The 21,123-nt window shown below is 38.6% G+C and overlaps 1 protein-coding gene across 1 annotated transcript in view; it reads left to right on the top strand.

The window, feature by feature from the left end:
- The window catches only part of FRAS1 (Fraser extracellular matrix complex subunit 1), a 470,770-nt gene that overhangs the window by 293,588 nt on the left and 156,059 nt on the right, over positions 1-21,123 (top strand). The window contains 4 exon segments of the mRNA XM_010384575.2: positions 2,676-2,760; positions 5,973-6,089; positions 6,091-6,300; positions 20,666-20,819. Of these exon segments, the coding sequence (XP_010382877.2) occupies positions 2,676-2,760; positions 5,973-6,089; positions 6,091-6,300; positions 20,666-20,819 (566 nt within the window).

The following is a 21,123-nucleotide window of genomic DNA, read 5'->3' as shown; positions in this document are numbered from 1 at the left end:
GACTGATTCCACAACCCATGCCTTTAGCCACAATGATTTCTGCCTCCCTAATATACTAGGAACAATAGGTATACTTCCCTCCTCAAAGGACAAAAGGTCACCTCATAGAAAAGTATTGCTACAGAGATGAAGCTTAACACTCTGGTGTTTGATGCCATAGACTCTTCAAATTCCTACTGTATATTCTGCATTCATTTTTACTATAAGTATTATTATTATTATTATTATTTGAGACAGAATCTCACTCTGTCGTCCAGGCTGGAGTACAGTGGCATGATCTTGGCACACCAAAACCTCTGCCTCCTGGGTTCAAGTGATTCTCGTGCCTCAGCCTCCTGAGTAGCTGGGACTAGAGGCACACGCCACCATGCCCAGCTAATTTTTGTATTTTTAGAAGATGTAGGGTTTCACTATATTCGCCAGACTGGTCTCGAACTCCTCACCTCTAGTGATCTGCCTGCCTTGGCCTCCCAAAGTGCTGCAATTACATGCGTGAGCTGCCACACCTGGCCTATTCTTAAGTATTTCTATCACACAGACACACAAACACAGAGTGATACAACTCTGTATAGTAATCCCTTTTCTTGCAGTCGCTTATGAAAAGCATAAAGCTTCATAGACAACCAAGGTCAACCTTCTTGTCTAACTTCTTTAACCTCTCATCACCTGTTTTTTTGTGGAATCATAGCTTTGTACCCCTAAAAGGGACAAAGAATGGCAGTTTAGGAAATATAGTCCTCTTTTTGGGGCACCCATTTTAATACTGGATTCTCTTTATCCAACAAAAGAAAGAATGAGAGGCACAGTAAAAATTCAACAAAAGAAAGAAGGAGAATAATAATAAAATGAGGTTGGTAGAAACCCATGGAAAATAAAATTATTAAAGTCTCTGAATAATACAAAACAAATAAGTTTGTGTTTTGTTTTGTTTTTAACCACGAAGTCACTGACCACGATTCTTCAGGATTGGATTCCTTTGGGATTCGAATGCTTCTGTGGAGTGGAAGACAACCTATAGGTGTAGTTGCCATCACTGGGATAAAATGGTATTGCTGATATACTGAACACTGTTATTGGAACCTCAGTACCACCAAAAATCATTTTTAAAAAACTATTTTTGTCTTCCCTTCTCTTCTATCCTGGAAGGCAATCCATCAGTTACATTCTCTTGAAGCCTGAGGTGGTGGTGGAGAGGGACAGGACTTAAATGGGACAGAAAATGAAGGGAAGATAGAAGAGAAGGGAAGACAAAAATCGTTTTTTAAAAAACAATCAGGTTTATTGAGGTATAATTTGCATTCAATAAAATCCCCCATTTTGAAGTGTATTGTTCTATAAATGTTAATAACTGTATACAGTTTTGCAGTCTTGTGACCACAACCATAGTCAATATGTAAAATAGTTTCATTACCCCAAAAGTCTCCTTTTTATAGTTGCTCCTTTCCCCCCAGTCACTGGTGACCACTGATCCAGTTTTACTGCTATAGTTTTGTGGTTTTTAAAACGTTAGGTGAATGGAATCAAACAATATGTAGCCTTTTGTTTCTGTCTTTTGCCATAATGCTTTTGAGATCCATCCACATTCTTTCATGTATAAATAGTAGTTCCAAGAATAACTTCTAAAGAACTTTTAAAACAATGGTCCCTCTGGTAGATTAGAATTCAAAAATACCCATAATGCAGTAGTCCTATATCTTACCAGTCAGCAGCAAGTTCTGTTCTTGGTTTGGCTTTGAAGGTGGGTAAGTCTTACCTTCCCTCTAGCAGTCTCTGAAGCTGCTTGAACAACGGCTTATTTTATTATTAATTGGGACTCTTTGGTTGCAGTAATGGAAGTAAACTTAAACTAGATTAGCAAAAATGTAAGGTTTGTTATAACATTGCAGGAGTGGCTCAGATCTCAAAGGCACCAAGGGCAATTGTGCTCCAGGACAGTGTGGAAGCAAGGACTGGGAAGAGGAAGCAGGAATCAACTCTTCTGTCATCCCTGTGTCTCTTTGCTTGTAGGCTTCATTCACTTCTCTCTTACAGGCAGACTTGTTCTACACCGTAGACTCTGGTTGTCCTGTAGTCAAATGCTGAGACTGACTGCTGGCTCTTGGGCCAGTTGCAAATCGCCAGAATCAGCCATCCTTCCCTAGTCTGTCCACAATGACTATGTGTGGGCTGGTGGGGAGTGAGGGGAGATGAACAGCCATGTAATACAGACATTGCAAACATTGTTACTGGTGGCCCACACACATGAATTGGGCATGGGTTAGGAAGAGCATTTGTTGGGAAGAGGGAATCGTGGAGAACTGGTCAGAGACTATAAAAGATTCCTTTCAATTCTTCAGTTTAACCATTAGCCTACGATATATTGCTAATCTGCCTTGGCCTGACAACTAATTTTTCAGTCTTTTCTTTATTCAGTTTAGAAAGATAGGAAATAAAATGGTTACATAATTATTATAATTGTTATAAGGAGATTTAAGAACACACAGTATTTTTACCTGAATCTTACTATGTTCATCTTTATCTGGTAGTTTTTCTTTATAGTATGAATATGACATTGCTGCAGCAGTTTGATCCAAATTCTTACCTACACATAACCTGAAAATGTTTTTAAGCCTTTTCTGTCTAAAGTCTAATGTAATGATTATATTTTCTTATTCCTTTCTTTGGGACTTCTTTAGGAAAGGTTACTTTTTCCTGAAAATTAGTGACCAGCAGTTCTTCTCTGAGCCACAGCTGATCAACATACAAGCGTTTTCAACACAGGTAATAAAAATGGCCAAGGAATTAATAATTTTACATGCCTACTAGTTCTCAAGCACAAAATCCAGGTTTCCTGTGGATTTAATGAAAATTATTGCATTAAATTAATCTAGTCTTGGCTTCCTCTTGAGATGCCACGGGAGTAATTTTTAGCACTTCTGGGTAATAACAACAGCAGCAACCAAAATTACTAATATTCCTCTAGTACTTAGTGTTACAGTCTTAGTGTTTCACGTAAGTAACTCAGTTAATCCTTATGCCAATATTATGAGGTATTATTGTTTCCAATTTACAGACAAAGAAGCAAAGTCACAAGGTGACGTAACTTGTCTATGGTAATATAGCTAATAAATAGGGAGTCAATGTCTGTGCCCAGTAAATCTGGCTACAGAGGCAGTGTTCTTAACCGTTACATGATGCCTAACTTTACTATACTGAATCTGCTAGCAGCCCTCCCAAATAATTGGCAGGGTGCAGTGGCTCATGCCTATAATCTCAGCACTTTGGGAGGCTGAGGCAGGTGGATTGCTTGGGCCCAGGAGTTTGAAGCCAGCCTGAGCAGCATGGCAAAACCCCATCTATACTGAAACAGAAAAAAGATACAAAAGATTAGCTGGGCCTGGTGATGCATTCCTGTAGTCCCAGCTACTTGGGAAGCTGAGATGGGAGGATCACCTGAGCTCAGGAAGATTGAGGCTGCAATGAATAACGATCATGCCACCGTGCCCCAGCCTGAGCAACACAGTGAGACCCTGTCTCAAACAAACAAACAAACAAAAAAAGACTGTCTTTATTTTTAGGTGAAGGAGTTTGTTGTATCTTTCTCTAGTATGTGGAATTTGCAGCAGTTAGAGAATATTATTAAGGATCTACTTAAATGAGGTTCCAGTGTGCCAGTGTGGCCATCAACAAAACACAGACATGAGGAAGTCATGGTAGATGCTGTAAAACTCAGTGTTATGGCCCTTTGAACTCACCTCTTATCATTCATCTCCGTCAAGTTGTACTTATGGGACCAGAATACATATAGTGGTAGCTGCTCTAGGAACTGGGCTTGAGGGATTGAAGAGCCAAAATGTGCAAAGAATAGGGAAATAGGTATATTCATAAGTCATGAAAAGCAAGGAGTGGAATATTCTCCTGAGGAACTAAATATCCAGATGTCAGTATCATGTTATTCATGATTCAAGGAAGGACACTAGATTATTGTTTTTCATCTGATGTTTTTATATATTCGGTCCAAAAATGAAAGGATCGTGGATAACATAGACTTGAACCAGAGGTGGCTTCAGAATGATATTAATAGCTAGCCCAGTTCACCTCTTCTTGATGGTATTATCACATCAGGGATAAATTGGAGTTTAATGATTTGAAAATGATCCTAAGTTAATTTGATCTCATGGGTGAGCAAAATATATAAATTTTGTTTTAATTAAAGCTAAAACAGGCTGGGCTCAGTGGCTTATGCCTGTAATCCCAGCAATTTGGGAGGCCAAAGTGGGTGGATCACCTGAGGTCAGGAGTTCGAGACCAGCCTGGCCAACATGGTGAAACCACGTCTCTACTGAAAATGCAAAAATTAGCCGGGCATGGTGATGGACACCTGTAATCCCAGCTACTCAGGAGGCTGAGGCAGGAGACTAGCTTGAACCAGGGAGGTGGAAGTTGCAGTGAGCTGAGATCGTGCCACTGCACTCCAGACTGGGCAACAGAGTGAGACTCTGTCTAAAAAAAAAAAAAGCTAAGACAAGGTGATCTCTGTAAATTTAGGACAGAGGGCTACCTCCAGTCTTACAACTTACTAGTTTAGATGTTTCTCAGTCCTTACACTCAGAAACTTTGTTTTGTTCTTTTTGTTTGGGCTAATAAAGTTACTCCAGTGAAAGACCAAAGGTAGATATTGGCAAGTCTTCCTAATCTGACATGGTGAGTTCCCATGGCTCCCCAAGTGTGGCTTATAGGTTTTTCCACAATCAAGTGAGTAAGGAGGGCACATTTAATTTTATTTATTATATGAGAAACTTGTATCGTTTTAAGTCTTTAAAATGGAATTTTAGAAAATAATTTTAACTTACTTTTGTTCCTTTATATTTCTGCAATGTTTCAATGTGGTCTTGAGCCTCTCTGATATTTTCTTATGCAAGTTAATTTGGTCTTTTCCATTTGTGGATTTTGACATCACCTTTGACTTTTCCTCTTTCAGAATAGGAGGGGTCACTCTTTCCCATGTATAGAATCACAACTGTAGAATTCTCACTTGAGAATTCTGAAGAGTAACTATCATCTAATTTCCCACTATGTGACTATTATAATGATGTATTAGACATTCCTTTAATAGAGATTGTAATTTCCAGGAGACCAGGAGGGTGGCTTGGGTAGTTTTCAAAGAAAGCCATTTGGATTAAAGGAGGCAGTGTGTTGAGAAAAGTCCTAGATGGTTCTACTTCAAATGATATTTGTTTAAAAACCGAAATAATATTTTCTTTGGCTTCTGGCCTCAATTTTTTGGGTGAGCTTTTTTTTTTTTTCTGTTGTGGTTCATTAGCTTTTATCTTTATGAAAGAACATTTTATCTGCTTACTCAAGTTGGTGGGAGGTAACCTGACAATCCCAAGAAAAAGATATTAAATTTTACTATATTAGCCTTGTCACATGAATTAGCCAGGTGGTTGCCTTACTCACCTAGACCATAATCTTGGCAGGCTTTATAACCTGAGTTGGGGTGGGGCTCTATCAAGATTTAGATGAGAAAACTGAAGAAAGTTTCTGGGAGGGACTAGAAGCGGCATGAGCTCAGGATGCAGAAGTAGCTCCTGTGAGTCAGTATACTACAATATGGCCTGGAGTGAAGTGTGTCCTCCCAAAGGCAAGTCCAAACAGTTCACACCTCTTATTAGTCTCTCTTGGGATATAATGTAAGTCAGGATAGCAGAGAAATTAGAGATTTAGAAGCTAGCAGCTCTCACCAGTTGTCTCTCAAGTCTTGAAGTGGCTTGATAAACCTCTAGAACCCAGAGGTGTGAAGTAACCTTAGTTGTTGTGTTACTATGACTGACCACACCTCTGACAAATGCTTTCACCATAGAACAGTTTGGTGCTTTGCTAGAACACCTTGAGTTTCTCAAAAAAGCATAGAAATAACCATCAGGTATCTAGTCCACTGGATTGTCCTTTCTTTCCCTATTAACTGACTCTTCTTCCCTTCAACTCCACAGGCCCCCTATGTGCTGAGAAATGAGGTTCTCCACATTAGCAGAGGAGAGAGGGCAACCATCACCACCCAGCTGCTTGACATCCGAGATGATGATAACCCACAGGATGTGGTCGTTGAAGGTAATCGATCCTCCACTTCATGGCCAATTGCTTCAAACACTTCAGTCCCCTGCAGCCCCTATCGATCAATTCCAGCTGGATGAACTCTCTAGAGGCCTTCTCCACTATGCTCATGATGGTTCAGACAGCACATCCGATGTTGCAGTCTTGCAGGCGAATGATGGACACTCCTTCCATAATATACTGTTCCAAGTGAAGACCGTGCCTCAGGTAGGTGTCATTCCTAGAGTTACAGTTTCCTTGCGCCTAGATGTGAACTTCTACTGTTGATATTATTTTATGATACTCACAAAGTTAAGATGTGAGTAGTCATTCATTTAGTCAAATATAACCTATTATATAGAGGGTGCTAAATATCTTGTTAGGAGCACCCTTGATCTGAAAGAACTGTCCCCATGTTCTCTACAAGTTGGGACACTTTTGAACCTTTTTTGTTGAGGTACTGCCATAAGAACGTGTTATTATCCACTAATCCTTTTGTCTCCTGCCTGAGCATAACCATAAGAATCAAGATATTCCTGTTTTTATCTGCCCTTCAAAAACAGCTCATCAGGCCGGGCATGGTGGCTCACACCTGTAATCCCAGCACTTTGGGAGGCCAAGGCGGGTGGATCACGAAGTCAGGAGATCGAGACCATAGTGGCTAACACGGTGAAACCCCGTCTCCACTAAAAATACAAAAACTTAGCTGGGCACAGTGGTGGGCACCTGTAGTCCCAACTACTAGGGAGTCTGAGGCAGGGGAATAGCATGAACCCAGAGGGCAGAGCCTGCAGTGAGCCGAGATCGCACCACTGCACTCCAGCCTGGGCGACAGAGACTCCGTCTCAAAAAAAAAAACAAAAAAACAAAAAAAAAACAGCTCATGAAATGTGAAGTTCATAGTCAGATAATCTGAATGAATCAAAAAAGGTGAGTTCAGCCATTCTGTTAGCTCAACCAAAGAAGGATGAGCAAACTCTTTTGGTAATCCTAGGGATCTTTGCCCTAGGAAGTAGGAGCCAATAAAGGGCATTAGGCCGGGTGCAGTGGCTCATGCCTGTAATCTCAGCACTTTGGGAGGTTGGGGTAAGAGGATCACTTGAGCTCAGGAGTTTGAGACCAGTCTGAGCAACATAGAGAAATCTTGTCTCTACTAAAGGTTTTTTCTTTAAAAATTAGCTGAGTGCGATGGCATGCATCTGTGGCCTTGGCTACTCCGGAGGCTGAGGTGGGAGGATCACTTTAACGCAGAAGTTCGAGGTTGCAGTGAGCTGTGACCACACTACTGCACTCCAGCGTGGATGACAGGGCAAGGCCCCATCTCTAAGTAAATAAAGGAATAGCATTTTTGCTCAGCTTGAGTCATTGACATGCAACATTTTTATGTTTTCGCCATATCCACAAGCAGCTGTACTATTATTTACTTAATATTTTTCTTTGTATCAACTTACTTTTTATTGTAGCCTCATCCTAATAAATACTACTTAGGAAATCATGGGCTTAATGTAGAATTATACTTTTTTTCTAAAATATGAAAATTAATACATAACCATTCTACATTTTGTCCATATGCTACCAAAAATGTTTTTGGATACTGCAAATGAGATGGCTCTCACACTTTAGGAAATACTGGACTGAGACATTGCTAGACCAAAGGGACCTGGAAAACATTTTCAAAACTAGATGATATTTCACTGGATGCCCTTTTCTCAGTTGCATCAAGAATGACTCTTTCTCATGATAGTAGATTGGGAAACATATTTCTTGAACAACCTTTTATTTCAAATATCACTGCCTACTGAGGTGTCATTAATGACTAGATGGAGAGACTGATTTGTTGAGGACAGTGTAAAACCACTCGTCACTTTCTCATCAGTGATCACTCAAAATTTGCGATTGATCCGATTGAGCCTCATGAAGGTGAACAGCTGAATCTAATACGGTCTGCTAGGTAATTTCTCAATTTCCTGTCTCGTTATTTTCAGCTGCTGAAAGCAGTGAAGGTGGCATAAGAGAGATGGGAGCGAGTGAAAGCTGATGATGAGATGGAGTTGGCAGATAGCCACCTTGCAGCTCATCCTAATTATCACACTCTTGCGATGGCCCTGGGAAATGAGGTTTAGTTCTAGAGAGATGAAGTCTAGACAGACAAAAGTTTTTGTTTCTTCCTTCTTGGTTTCTTTCCAAAGGTTGTTAGAGGATTTCAGTGCCACCCTAGCAGCTGCCTTTCCTATTGTGGCTTCCATCTCCATGTTGGGAGCTCAGTTCAGTGTATTGCACATCCATTTTGTGTGGAGTGGCCCAAGATGGAAGGGCATTTCTAGGGTTTTAACTGCTTTGGACTACCAGAACAAAACCAAGACAAATGGAAATTTAATTCATAAATAAAGCACAAAGCACAGAGTTTTGGAATCCTTGTGACTTGTGAGTCATGTAGGTATTTTTTGTGTCTGTCTGTGATTCCTGAAAAGTGAATTTAAGTTGTGCTCTGTGTCCCTTTTCATCCCTCTCTCCTGTATTGCTGTGATTACCTGCCCATGGATTAGAATAATGAAACCCATGACCAGAGCCTCAGCATTCATCAGGATGTACTAATAATACATTTGACTGCAATATTGGCAATATTATACAAATATGCAGTGTTTTTCCTTTTAGGAATTCAAAATATTTTTTCCTTATATCTCTTTTACTGATCTTTACAATGTCTTGGGGAAGAAGGTTAGAGTAGAGGCTATGGGACCTTAATTTTTCTAATGGGAATTCTATTATGGGTAGAAGTTTTTCTTTTGTTTTGTTTTTGATATTAGGCACTAAAGTTTGATGGGAATTATTCCATTTGATCTTCACGATCACTCTGTGATGTTTGTACAGTTATTATCTCTAATTTTCCAAAAGAGGAAACTGAAGCACAAAGAGGTTGAAAAACATTCATTGTCATAAAGGTACTTAGTGCTAGAGCTATGATTTCATCTCAAGTGTGTCTGCCTCCTACACTTAACCATGAGACTCTTTTCATTCTAGCTAGGAGTTTTCAGTGTGTTGGTCATATATATTCTTATCCCCTTAGTGGATAGAATAAAGACAGTAATTTTGTCATTTTCTCAATGTTCTATCCAAGCTGGGCCCCAAGCCTTCTGTAATCTTTCCTCTGAACTCACTGCATCTTGTTACAAGTGAGAGTATTTATAAACGTTAAGTCTTCTGGGCCCAAGAAGAAAAAAGTGCCTCAACTCTTATGGCTTCTTGTAGATGCATTGCCAGACATGACTGATTTCATTCTAACAGCCATTAGGGAAGATGGGCATGTAAGTTCTTACCCTGTGGCTACCTAGTTATTAAACCTGGAGTGAGACTGATTATTGGCTAATGTCTAACTGATAGTTTAAATGGAATGGCCAAGTGGCTTGTGTTTAATTGCTAATGAATGAATGTACAAATTAATCCTAATATCATTCAACAGAAAACACAACCTGTCAAGGTAATTAGGGAGGGATAGAAAAAGGAAGCTCTGTGTGAACAGGGACTATTCCAGTCTTACTCTCCCAAGCAGAGCGTAGGAATTCAGTACATTTTTTTTTTTGGATGGATGGGTAATGGATGGATGTAATGGCTTGAGTGAGGCTGGCGCCTGTGTTTCTGCCTTCCAATCCATCTCTTGCATCAGATGAGAAGCCCTTGGGGCACCTCCACAATAGCCCACCTGGGAATGAGTAGAGGAGCTGTCAATTCAACCCTTGTGTTTCAAGTTCTACATCACTTCCCCCAAACTTATGTTTTTATCTTTGGCCTGATAGTGAATAAACTTGGCTGCCACCTCCAGCCTTATACTGAGTTGCTGAGGAGAAAATATAACCAGGACTGATGTTGAAACATGTTCTGTCGGGGGAAGGAGGCAAAATAAATAAAACAGATTAAAAAGTAATAAAGAATGCATTGCTGAACAGGCTTTCATTAATTAGGGAGATTACTAAACCCAAGGCTGCTACAGATATGATTCTAAACCAATTTGACATTTAATAAGGGCTAAAATGTGGACAGGGAAATTTCATACTTATTGGTGGGCTTCTGTTACTGCTGGGGTTTGAAGGAATTGTCTTCTTTTTCATTAATTAAGATACTTCTGGAAATCATGCCTTTTCTTTTTCCACTCTGGCAATACATCTGATGATCTTTCTGAACTTCTTTGTTATTCTTTGAGCAGTATTTTCTGCAACTGGGTTATGCTTTAATGTCAAAAGTCCCCAAGTGTCATGCTAGGAACTGGATGGAAAATTCTACTGCTGAGAGTCCTCTCTGGCTATCTGTGGTAAGGCTTGTGTACAGAGAAATAGCCCTGTGGTGATTTCCCTCAATTTCATTAAAGCCTACCTCTCATTGGTTGTCTTGCAGGGACACAGTTAGTTTGATAATAGTGACATTTATGAGAATTACAAACATCAATGGCATAAAAATCTTTATTTCTTGTGAGTAAGAGCCTATATCATAAATAACTAAATCCTTGCCATATATGAGGGTTTCACCTTTTGGGGGGTTTGATTAGCTTATTCAATTCAGTGTCTCATAAGGTGCAAAATCAGAAAATATTTCCTTAAATATACATATACTGGTTGAAATCTACATGGAGCAAAGGTTCTATATTCTTAACCTGAAATAGCAAGCTTCTGGGGCTCATACACACATCGACAAACACAGAAACAGTTCAATTATCTTTCCTGTTTTCTTTATGCTGGTAAATTTCACCACCCCACCCCACATGATCTTTTCCACAGTGTCCTTTGAGATTAAATTTTAATAGCTATGATATAAACGAGCTCTTGCAAATTAAGGTATATTTTTACAGAACAAGTAAAATTATAAGGTCACTGTTATATTCAATGTTAGTCATTTGCTATCTAGTGAGGTTTAAAACTTTTTTTTTTTTTTTGAGACGGAGTTTCGCTCTCGCCCAGGCTGGAGTGCAGTGGCCGGATCTCAGCTCACTGCAAGCTCTGCCTCCCGGGTTTACGCCATTCTCCTGCCTCAGCCTCCGGAAGTATCTGGGACTACAGGCGCCCGCCACCTCGCCCGGCTAGTTTTTTGTATTTTTTAGTAGAGACGGGGTTTCACCGTGTTAGCCAGGATGGTCTCGATCTCCTGACCTCGTGATCCGCCCGTCTCGGCCTCCCAAAGTGCTGGGATTACAGGCTTGAGCCACCGCGCCCTAAAACTTTTATCTTAAATGTTTGGCCTGGGGTTAGAGTACGTTATCATTTCAGCTAACGTTTCTTCGTTTATGACTCAACCTTTAATTTTGGGGGGAACTTTTCATTTTGTTTGTGAGATTTTTTTTCTCCAAAAGATGGAGGTTTATGACATTATTTCTGGTTCACAACATTAATATTTTTATTTATAATATGATATGTATGGCTAAGCTTTATTACCATTTCTGCATGCCTATTGTTCTATCAGATGAATTAGAAGAACTATGTAATTTAAAGCACTGTTTTAATCATATCCCCAGTTTTGCTTGTTGGGATTTTATTGCCTGCTAATGTGGTCCTCTGGAGGATCTATAAAACATTACTGGGCAGATTATTCACTTGGTAATACAACTAATTTCAGAAAAAAAAAATGTGAGGAGATTAAAAAATTCAAAATGTCAAAACCATTGGCTTTTTGGATACCTTAAATGTAGAAAAGATGATATATATCCTTCTATCCATCTCTTCTTGAATCTTCCCTGGACACTCTCCAAAAGAAAACAATGCGAAACAAACATGTTCATCATGATGAGTGGGAAGATTGATGCTTCTTCCTTTTTTTTTTAAAAAAAAAAACCCTCCTTTATTGAAGAATGACATGTAAAAAGCTCTACATATTTAATATATGCAATTTTAATTTGAGGATAAGTATATAGGCATGAAACCACCACTATCCAGGTCTTAATCATATTTCTAACCTCATAAAGTTTTCTCCTGCCTTGTTTACGAATTTTATGTATTTATTATTTTTTGTGGTAACATAAGCTGTACTATCTTAGCACATTTTAAGTATACTATATAGTATTGCTAGTCATAGGCACTATGCTATATAGTAGGTCTTCAGGACTTACTTATCCTTCGTGTATCTACTGCAGGTTTTTCTTCATGATTACCATAAGGGTTACATAAAATATCTTATGATAGTCTATTTTAACTGAAACCTTGTACTTTTTGACCATCCATCTCCCCATTTCCCCTTTCCCCCAGCCCCTTGCAACTGCCATTCTACTGTCTGCTTTATGAGTTTGACTATTTCAGATTCCACATACAAGCAAGATCATGTAGTTATTGTCTTTCTGTATCTAGCTTATTTCGCCTAGCATAATGTCTTCCAGTTTCTTCCATATTGTTGCAAATAGCAAGATTTCCTTCATTTTTAAGGCTGAATAATATTCCACTATATATTCATTTATCCACTGATTGACGTTTAGGTCAATTCTGTATCATGTCTATTGTGAATAATACTACAATGAACGTGGAACTGCAGATACCTCTTCAACATACTGACTTCATTTCCTTTGGATGTATATCCAGAAGTGTGATTGCAGATCATGTGATAGTTTCTTCTTAAGTTTTTGAGAAGCCTGCATAGTAGCTGTACCAATTTACTTTCCTCCCACCAATGCACCAGGATTCCCTTTTCTCCAAATCCTTTTCTCCAAATCTTTTCTCCAAAGATTGTTTTCTTTATACCTTTATAAAAATAGCCATCTGGCAAGTGTGAGTTAGTTTTGCTTTGCCTTTTTCTCATAATTATTTATGCTTTTCATACACCTGTTAGGCATGTATATGCCTTCTTTGGAGAAATACCTATTTAGGTTTTTGCCCATTTTTAGGTTATTTGAATTTTTTGCTTTTGAGTTGTAGGAGTTTCTTCTATATTGTGGATATTAACCCCTTATGAGATATTGGTTTTGCAATTATTTTCTCCCATTCCATAGGTTGCCTTTTCATTTTGTTGATTGTTTCCCTTGCTGTGCAGATGCTTTTTAGTTTGACATAATCCTGATTGTTTGTTTTTGCTTTTATTTCCTGTGATTTCAGTGCCATATCCAAAAAATAGTTGCCAAGACTTGTATCAAGGAGCTTTTCCCCTATGTTTTCTTCTAGGTCTTTTACAGCTTCAGGTCTTCTGTTTAAATCTTTAACCCATTTTGAGTTGATTTTTGTATATGATGTAATTTCATTCCTTTGCATGGGATATCCAGTTATCCCAACACTATTTATTGAAGAAACTATTCTTTTTTCCTTTCCTTATTTTATATTATTTGCACTCTTGTTGAAGAATAGGTGGTCATAAATGTGTGGATTTATTTCTGTGCTCCTTATTCTGTTCCACTGGTCTATGTATTCGTTCTTATTCTAGTACTATAATGTTTTAATTACTGTAACTTTGTAATGTAATTTGGAATTAGAGAGTGTGAGGCCACCAGCTTTGTTCTTGTTCAAGATTGCTTTGGCTATTTGGGCACTTTTGTGGTTCCATATGAATTTTAGGATTTGTTTTTCTGTTTCTATGTAAAATGTCATTGGAATTTTGACAGGGATGGCATTAAATCTGTAGATTGATTTGGCTAGTATGGACATTTTAATAATATTAATTCTTCCCATTTATAAACATGGGATATATTTGCATTTATTTGTGTTTTATGCAATTTCTTTCACGAATATTTTATAGCTTTCAATGGCATATCTTTCACCTTCTTGGTTAAATTTATTTCTAATTATTTTATTCTTTTGATGCTATTATAAATAAGATTGTTTTCTTTAATTTCTTTTTCAAAGAGTTTATTGCTAGTGTATGAAAACACAACTGATTTTCCATGTTGGTTTTATTTTACTGAATTTGTTTATTAGTCCTAACAGTCTTTTGGTGGAATCTTTAGGGTTTTCTACATATAAGATCATGGTGTCTGTAAATACAGACAATTTAACTTTTTCCTTTCCAATTTGGATACATTTTGTTTCTATCTCTTGCCTAATTGCTCTGGATGGGATGGCCAAAGGAGATACTTGATATGATTTCAGTCTTCTTAAGCTTGTTAAGACATCTTTTGTGGCTTAACATGTGTTCTAACCTGGAGAATGTTCCATATGTGCTTGAGAAGAATATGAATTCTGCTGCTATTATATGTAATATTCTATATATGTCTGTTAGGTCTGTTTGTTCCATAGTGTTATTCAAGTCCTCTGTTTCTTTATTGATTTTCTATCTGAATGATCTCTCTATTGTTGAAAGTGGGGTATTAAAGTCCCCTACCATTATTTCATTGCTCTTTATTTCTCCCTTCAGTTCTGTTAACATTTGCTTGATTTATCTAGGTGTGCTAATGTTATGTGCATGTATATTTACAATTATTATATCTGCTAGGTGGATTGACCTCTTTATCATTATATAATACCTTCTTTGTCTCTTGTGATGTTTTTTGACTTCAAAGCTATTTTGCTTGATATAAATGTAAGCATCTCTGCTCTCTTTTGGTTTTTATTTGCGTGGTATATATTTTTCCATCCTTTCGCTTTCAGCCTATATGTATCCCTAAAGCTAAAGTGAATCTCTTTATAGGCAGTTTATAGTTGGATCACACTTTCTGTCCATTCAGCCGCTCTTATGTTTTTTGATTGGAGAATTTAATCCATTTACATTTAATTTTTGATAGGTGAGGACTTACCTATTGCCGTTTTGTTGTTTTCAGACTTTTTGTAGTTCCTTTCTTCCTTTTTGTCTCTCTTGCTGTTTGCCTTTGTGATTTGATGATTTTTTTTGTAGTGGTGTGTTTCATTTATTTCTCTTTATCTTTTGTGTGTCTACTGCAGGTTGTTTCTTCATGATTACGATGAGGGTTGCATAAAGTATCTTACAGTAGTCTATTTTAAGATGATTAACTTATCTCCAATTGCATACAAAACTGTTTACTTCTCCCTGACCCTCACCATTTTATGTTACTGGTGTCACAATTTTTATCTTTTTATGTCATATATTCATTTAAAAAACTTGTAGTTATGGTAACTTTTAATACATTTTCTTCTAACTTTTATACTAGAGTTAAAACTGACTTACATATCACCATTACAGTATTATTCTCACTTTGATTATATTCTTAGCCTTTCCAGTGAGTTTTATAATTTTATGTGTTTTCATGTTGCTAATTTGTGTCCTTTCATTTCAACTTGCAGAATTTCCTTTAGCATTTCTGGTAAGACAGGACTTTAGTGGTAACAAACTCCGTCAGCATTTATCTGGGAAAGGCTTTCTCTCTCCTTCATTTCTGAATGACAGCTTTGCCTGGTAAATTATTCTTGATTGGCAGTTTTTTTATTAAAGTGTTTTGAATATATCGTCTCATTCTGTCAGAAAACAATAAGGTTTCTGCTGAGTAATCCACTGATAGTCTTATAAGACTCCCTTGTATGTGACAAGCCACTTTTCTCTTATGGTTTTCAGAATTCTTTGTGATTAACTTTTGAGCATTTGATTATAATGTGTCTCGGTAATGACTTCTTTATGTTCAATCTATTTGGAGTTCTCTGGGCTTCATGGATCTAGATGTTTCTTTCTCTTTACAGATTTGGAAAGTTTTCTGTTATTATTTCTTTAAACAAGCTTTTTGCCCTTTGCTCTTTCTCTGCTTCATTTGGAATTTCCATAATAGGTTATACTGGTTTATTTGATGGTGTCCCATAAGTTCTGTAAGCTTTGTTCATTCTTTTTTATTTTTGCTGTTATTATTCCTCTGACTGGATAGTTTCAAACGATCTGTTTTTGTGTTCATGGATTCATTCTTCTTTTTGATGGAGTTTGCTGTTGAAGTGTTCTATTAAATTTTTCAGTTCAATAATTGTATTCTTCAGCTCCGGAATTTGATTTGTTCTTTTTATGATTTCTATCTTTTGTTAAACTTTTAATTTTGTTTATGTGTTGCTTTCTTGACTTTGTTTAGTCATCTACTTTTCTTTAAGATTGTTGTGCTTCTTTAAGATGTCCACTGTGCTTCTTTAAGATGATTATTTTGAATTATTTGTCAGGCAGTTCATAAATCTTCATTTCTTTGGGGTCAGCCAATGGAGCTTTATTTTGTTCCTTTGGTGGTGTCATGATTTCTTAGTTTCCTTTTTATGTTTCTTGAAGGCTTGCATCGCTGTGTTTGCATTTGAAAAAGTGGTTACCTACTCCAGTCTTTACTCTCTGGCTTCAGGAGAGAAAGACCTTTACTAGTCAACCAAACTAAAGATTTGAAGGCTTTGTCAAACTATTTCTGTGGATGTGCCTGTTTCACCCCTCTTCTTCCCCCTTCAGGGGAAGTCTTATGATTCTGTGCCTTCTCTTGATCCTGCACCATCAAGCAGGGTGCTGAGAGCCTTTATTTATTTTCCTCATGTCAGTTCCCTGAAGTAATCAAGGTTGCATGCCTTCTACCCAATTCAGCAGAGTCAGGTAACTGTTGATGTATGTGTTTGCTGTCTGCATGGGCTCATGTGCACCATCTGAAGATCCTGAGTGTACTCTCTTCAGGGGGGTGTGGGGTGCTGGCTATGGGAGGGGGTGCATGGATTAGTGGGGTACTTGTTAGCTAGTTTGTGTATCTGCAGGTGAGGTATCTTACAGGGTTTGTGAGCATGGCTCTTGGTGGAGCCCATTAGCCAGTTAGCATGATCTGCAACTGTTTGTTGAGATCTACATAGTGGTTACTGTAAGCCTCTGCTTCTCTTCCCTGTTCCTTACTGTCCCTAGACAGCTGAGGAGACATATGAATCCCCTCAATGTTCTGGATGGGGTGAGACAGAAGTGTATCTCTTAGGCAGCATCCCACAAGGCTGGGGAAGCTGAGCACTCGCTTCAGTCTTACTGTCCTCTGTAGGAGAAATTGTGGACTGAAGTGGTCTCTCTTGGCCTTGAGTTGTGCCTACTTGGAGCAGAGTTTTGGGGTAAAATGAAACTGTGTTTCTTACCCTCTTCAATGTATCTATTGTTGATTTTTTTTCTTTTACTCCATTGGGATACTAGAAACTTTCAGCTAGACCCCAGGCTCCTATGAAGGTATTGTCATCTGCAGATGGTTGTGAAAATTAGTGTTCTGTGCAGGTTTTAGAGCTGGAACCTCTTGTTCTGCCATCTTGCTGATTTCCAAGAATTATACTTCCTTTTCTTAGTGTTATCTGTTTCTCCTTATATACTGCAAAAAAATCATTCAGAAATGGAGGCATATGTATTACCCTGTTATAGACATAAATATTCTAAAGGCTCAGCTGTGAACCTTCAGGAGAACCACTCTAGAACCATTGTGATCTCTACCTTGGACCATGCTTTTCATGCCTTAGTATTTCTACACAGCTTCTGGGGATCTTTTCAAAGTACAGATTCTGATTTGGAAAGTCTGTGGTGGGACCTGAGATTCTGAACATCTTAATGAGCTTCCAGGTGCTGCTAGTCTCTGCACACTGAGTCACAAGGTGTATTGTCTAAAAAGTTACACTCACACAAGAATTATAGAGAATTGTGTTGATAAGTATAGCCAAGATGGAGATATAGTGGGCAAGCCATCTGGGAACGTGCATTCACATCACACTGCTTATTTGCTTAGAATCTGAAAAAACCACATTGCCTACTCAGTCTAATAATGTGGTTGTTGGCATGTGACTGATCTGCATAACTAAAATCATAGTTCAGTAGACTGCTGCTATTAGAAAGATTTCTAACAATTAAGAACCTGGGCTGGGCACAGTGGCTTATGCTTGTAATCCCAACACTTTGGGAGGCTGAGGCAGGCAGATCACAAGGTCAGGAGTTCAAGACCAGTCTGGCCAACATGGTGAAACCCCATCTCTATTAAAAATATAAAAATCAGCCAGGCATGGTGGTGGGTGCCTGTAAGCCCAGCTACTCAGGTGGCTGAGGCAGGGGAATCACTTGAACCTGGGAGGCGGAGGTTGTGGTGAGCCAAGATCATGCAATTGTAATTGCACTGGGCAACAAGAACAAAACTCCATCTCAAAAAAAACCTGGGCCCAAGTATATCATGGTATATAAGACTGCTGGAGTTAATACAGCCTTTCCCCTCAGATTTCTGGTGATTATATACAAAGTTTTTTTATATGTTTTTGATGTTTTATAAATAATATGCTATGTCAATTGAGAAAGGAGAATATTCTCTGGGATTTTGCCCCGAGCACCAATCAGGATAGAAAGTGCCTTTGCTGCTGTTCTCGTGGGCAATGTTTGACTCAGCTTCCTGGTGTATATATGATGACAGTAGCCATCACTGACTCCTGAGAGGTGAGATGCTCAAGGACCAAGTGAGCAAAAGAATAGATGCTGTTTTCTCTTCAGAGTATTCTTCTCCTGGGAGTGGTGTTTACTTTGTTCCATTTACTGGCATATTTGAAAGTAATAATAATATAGAAAACCATCCCTTCTAAAATGCCCTATGTTAAAATATCAGACTTGTTAATTTTTGAAGTGTGAAAACAAATTGAAAACTGAACACTGGCAGCCTCCCTAGTCTCATTCTGTGGAAAATGTCAATTATGAGGCTTTGGAAGAGGGCGTGTGCCTTGCAAAGCAGGAATGGCAGCACTTTTAATGATATTAGCTTTAGTAATTAAAATGATTGCCTTCTCAGGAGTGCTGAATAGCTGATTCCTTCCAGCCAGCTACTCATAACTGTTGTTGCTTCACTTTCAATCGGCCATCAGGTCCTGTCAGTTCTGCTTCTGTGGTGCTTCTAGAATCTATTTCTGTCTACAATGAATTTACCATTGGATTTACCACTGCAATTACCCTCTCATAGGCCCTCATTTTCTCTCCCCTGAGCCATTAAATGGCATCTTCTGCTCTGGATTTATCTCGGTGCTAGTCACTTCCATCTCCTGCCATTGGAGGCTAGCTTTCTAAAACCTAGATCTGGTCATCCCATTTTCTTCCCTGGAGACTCGTGTTGACTTTCCAGTGGCTATGAGATGAATTGAGACTTTTAGTGTAGCTTCTATCTTCTACTAACCTTCCATAAGACAGTGTCACTTTTTATGCACTCCCCCACCTGGCTCCTTGAGCCCTGCTGGCACCAGACACTTGGGCATTTTATGAAATATACAGTGCATTGTCTCACATCTTTGGTTTCGCTTAAGCTGGGCCCTCTGTCTGGAATATGTTTCACCATGTCTCTGCTTAGAAATCCAATTTTTTTGTTATTCGAAATGAAATTATTTTTCTTAGGAAAATCTTCCTGAGGCTTCTTTCCTCTATTCTCCCACAGCTCCCTGCTCAAGCTTCTTATAGAGCATTAATCATGAAGCATCTTAATTATTTGTGTGTCTGTCTCTCCCACTAGACTGTAAGCTCTGACACTGAGGTTTTGCTTCAGACGTGTTGTATATATCAGTCCTCTAGCAATGGAGTTGGCATATAATAGGTGCTTAATGAATAATTCTTTTTTTTTTTTTTTTTTTTTTTTTTTTGAGACAGAGTCTCCCTCTGTCGCCCAGGCTGGAGTGCAGTGGCGTGGTCTCGGCTCACTGCAACCTCCACTTCCCGGGTTCACGCCATTCTCCTGCCTCAGCCTCCCGAGTAGCTGGGACTACAGGCGCCCGCCACCACATCCGGCTAATGTTTTGTATTTTTAGTAGAGACAGAGTTTCACCATGTTAGCCAGGATGGTCTCGATCTCCTGACCTCGTGATCCGCCCTCCTCAGTCTCCCAAAGTGCTGGGATTACAGGTGTGAGCCACTGTGCCTGGCTGAATAATTCTTTTTTTTAAATTTGTTTATTTATTATTATTATTATACTTTAAGTTCTAGGGTACATGTGCATAATGTGCAGGTTTGTTACATATATATACTTGTGCCATGTTGGTGTGCTGCACCCATCAACTCGTCAGCACCCATCAACTCGTCATTTACATCAGGTATAACTCCCAATGCAATCCCTCCCTCCTCCCCCTTTCCCATGATAGGCCCCAGTGTGTGATGTTCCCTTTCCCGAGTCCAACTGATCTCATTGTTCAGTTCCCACCTATGAGTGAGAACATGCGGTGTTTGGTTTTCTGTTCTTGTGATAGTTTGCTAAGAATGATGGTTTCCAGCTGCATCCATGTCCCTACAAAGGACACAAACTCATCCTTTTTTATGGCTGCATAGTATTCCATGGTGTATATGTGCCACATTTTCTTAATCCAGTCTGTCACAGATGGACATTTGGGTTGATTCCAAGTCTTTGCTATTGTGAATAGTGCTGCAACAAACATACGTGTGCAATATGGGTGGGTGGAGAAGATAGAAAGACAGGTAGATGGACAAATGAAAGAAAGAAATAGAGAGACTTAGTCTTTCTAAATAAGTTGTTTGTTTATGATAAACTAAAAGAAAAAGTGGATATATACACATGTAAATATATAGATAAATATGCATATGTCTACACATAATATGAAGTCTGTAGAGTGACTCTGAAGTTGTGAATCTCTCTCTCTCTCTTACTTGATGATCTTTAACAACAACAGAGCTGGATAACTTATGTGTTTAAGGATTGATATATTCTTATTTTGCTTGGACCTAATTCTGCATTTTATTTTTATTTCAGAATGATAGAGGTCTTCAACTTGTGGCTAATTCAATGGTGTGGGTTCCAGAAGGGGGCATGCTGCAGATCACCAACAAAATCTTACAGGCTGAGGCTCCTGGTGCCAGTGCTGAAGAAATCATCTACAAGATTACACAAGACTACCCCCAATTTGGTAACTATTTTTTCCTTTGGCATGGTTTTATTGTTGCATTCAGCAGTCTAGGATTTGCTACTGTACAGTGACATGAGGCAAGATTGCAATTCCAATGAACTAAGCTTTCTAATACCTTACAAATGCCCTTTAAAAACAGAATAATCATGATAGCTATCACACAACACCAACACGTTTACTAGGTAGTGTACTAAATTTTATAAACATTTATATATAACACCTACAATTTAAGTTTTAAAACAGCTTCATTTTGCAGATGAAAATACTGGGTAAAGTAGCTTGCTGTAAGTCACTTAGCTAATAT

This window comes from Rhinopithecus roxellana, chromosome 2 (assembly GCF_007565055.1).
Source record: "Rhinopithecus roxellana isolate Shanxi Qingling chromosome 2, ASM756505v1, whole genome shotgun sequence".
NCBI lineage: Eukaryota > Metazoa > Chordata > Mammalia > Primates > Cercopithecidae > Rhinopithecus > Rhinopithecus roxellana.
The sequence above is the reverse complement of the archived record's forward strand: the minus strand, read 5'-3'. Positions and strand labels throughout refer to the sequence as shown.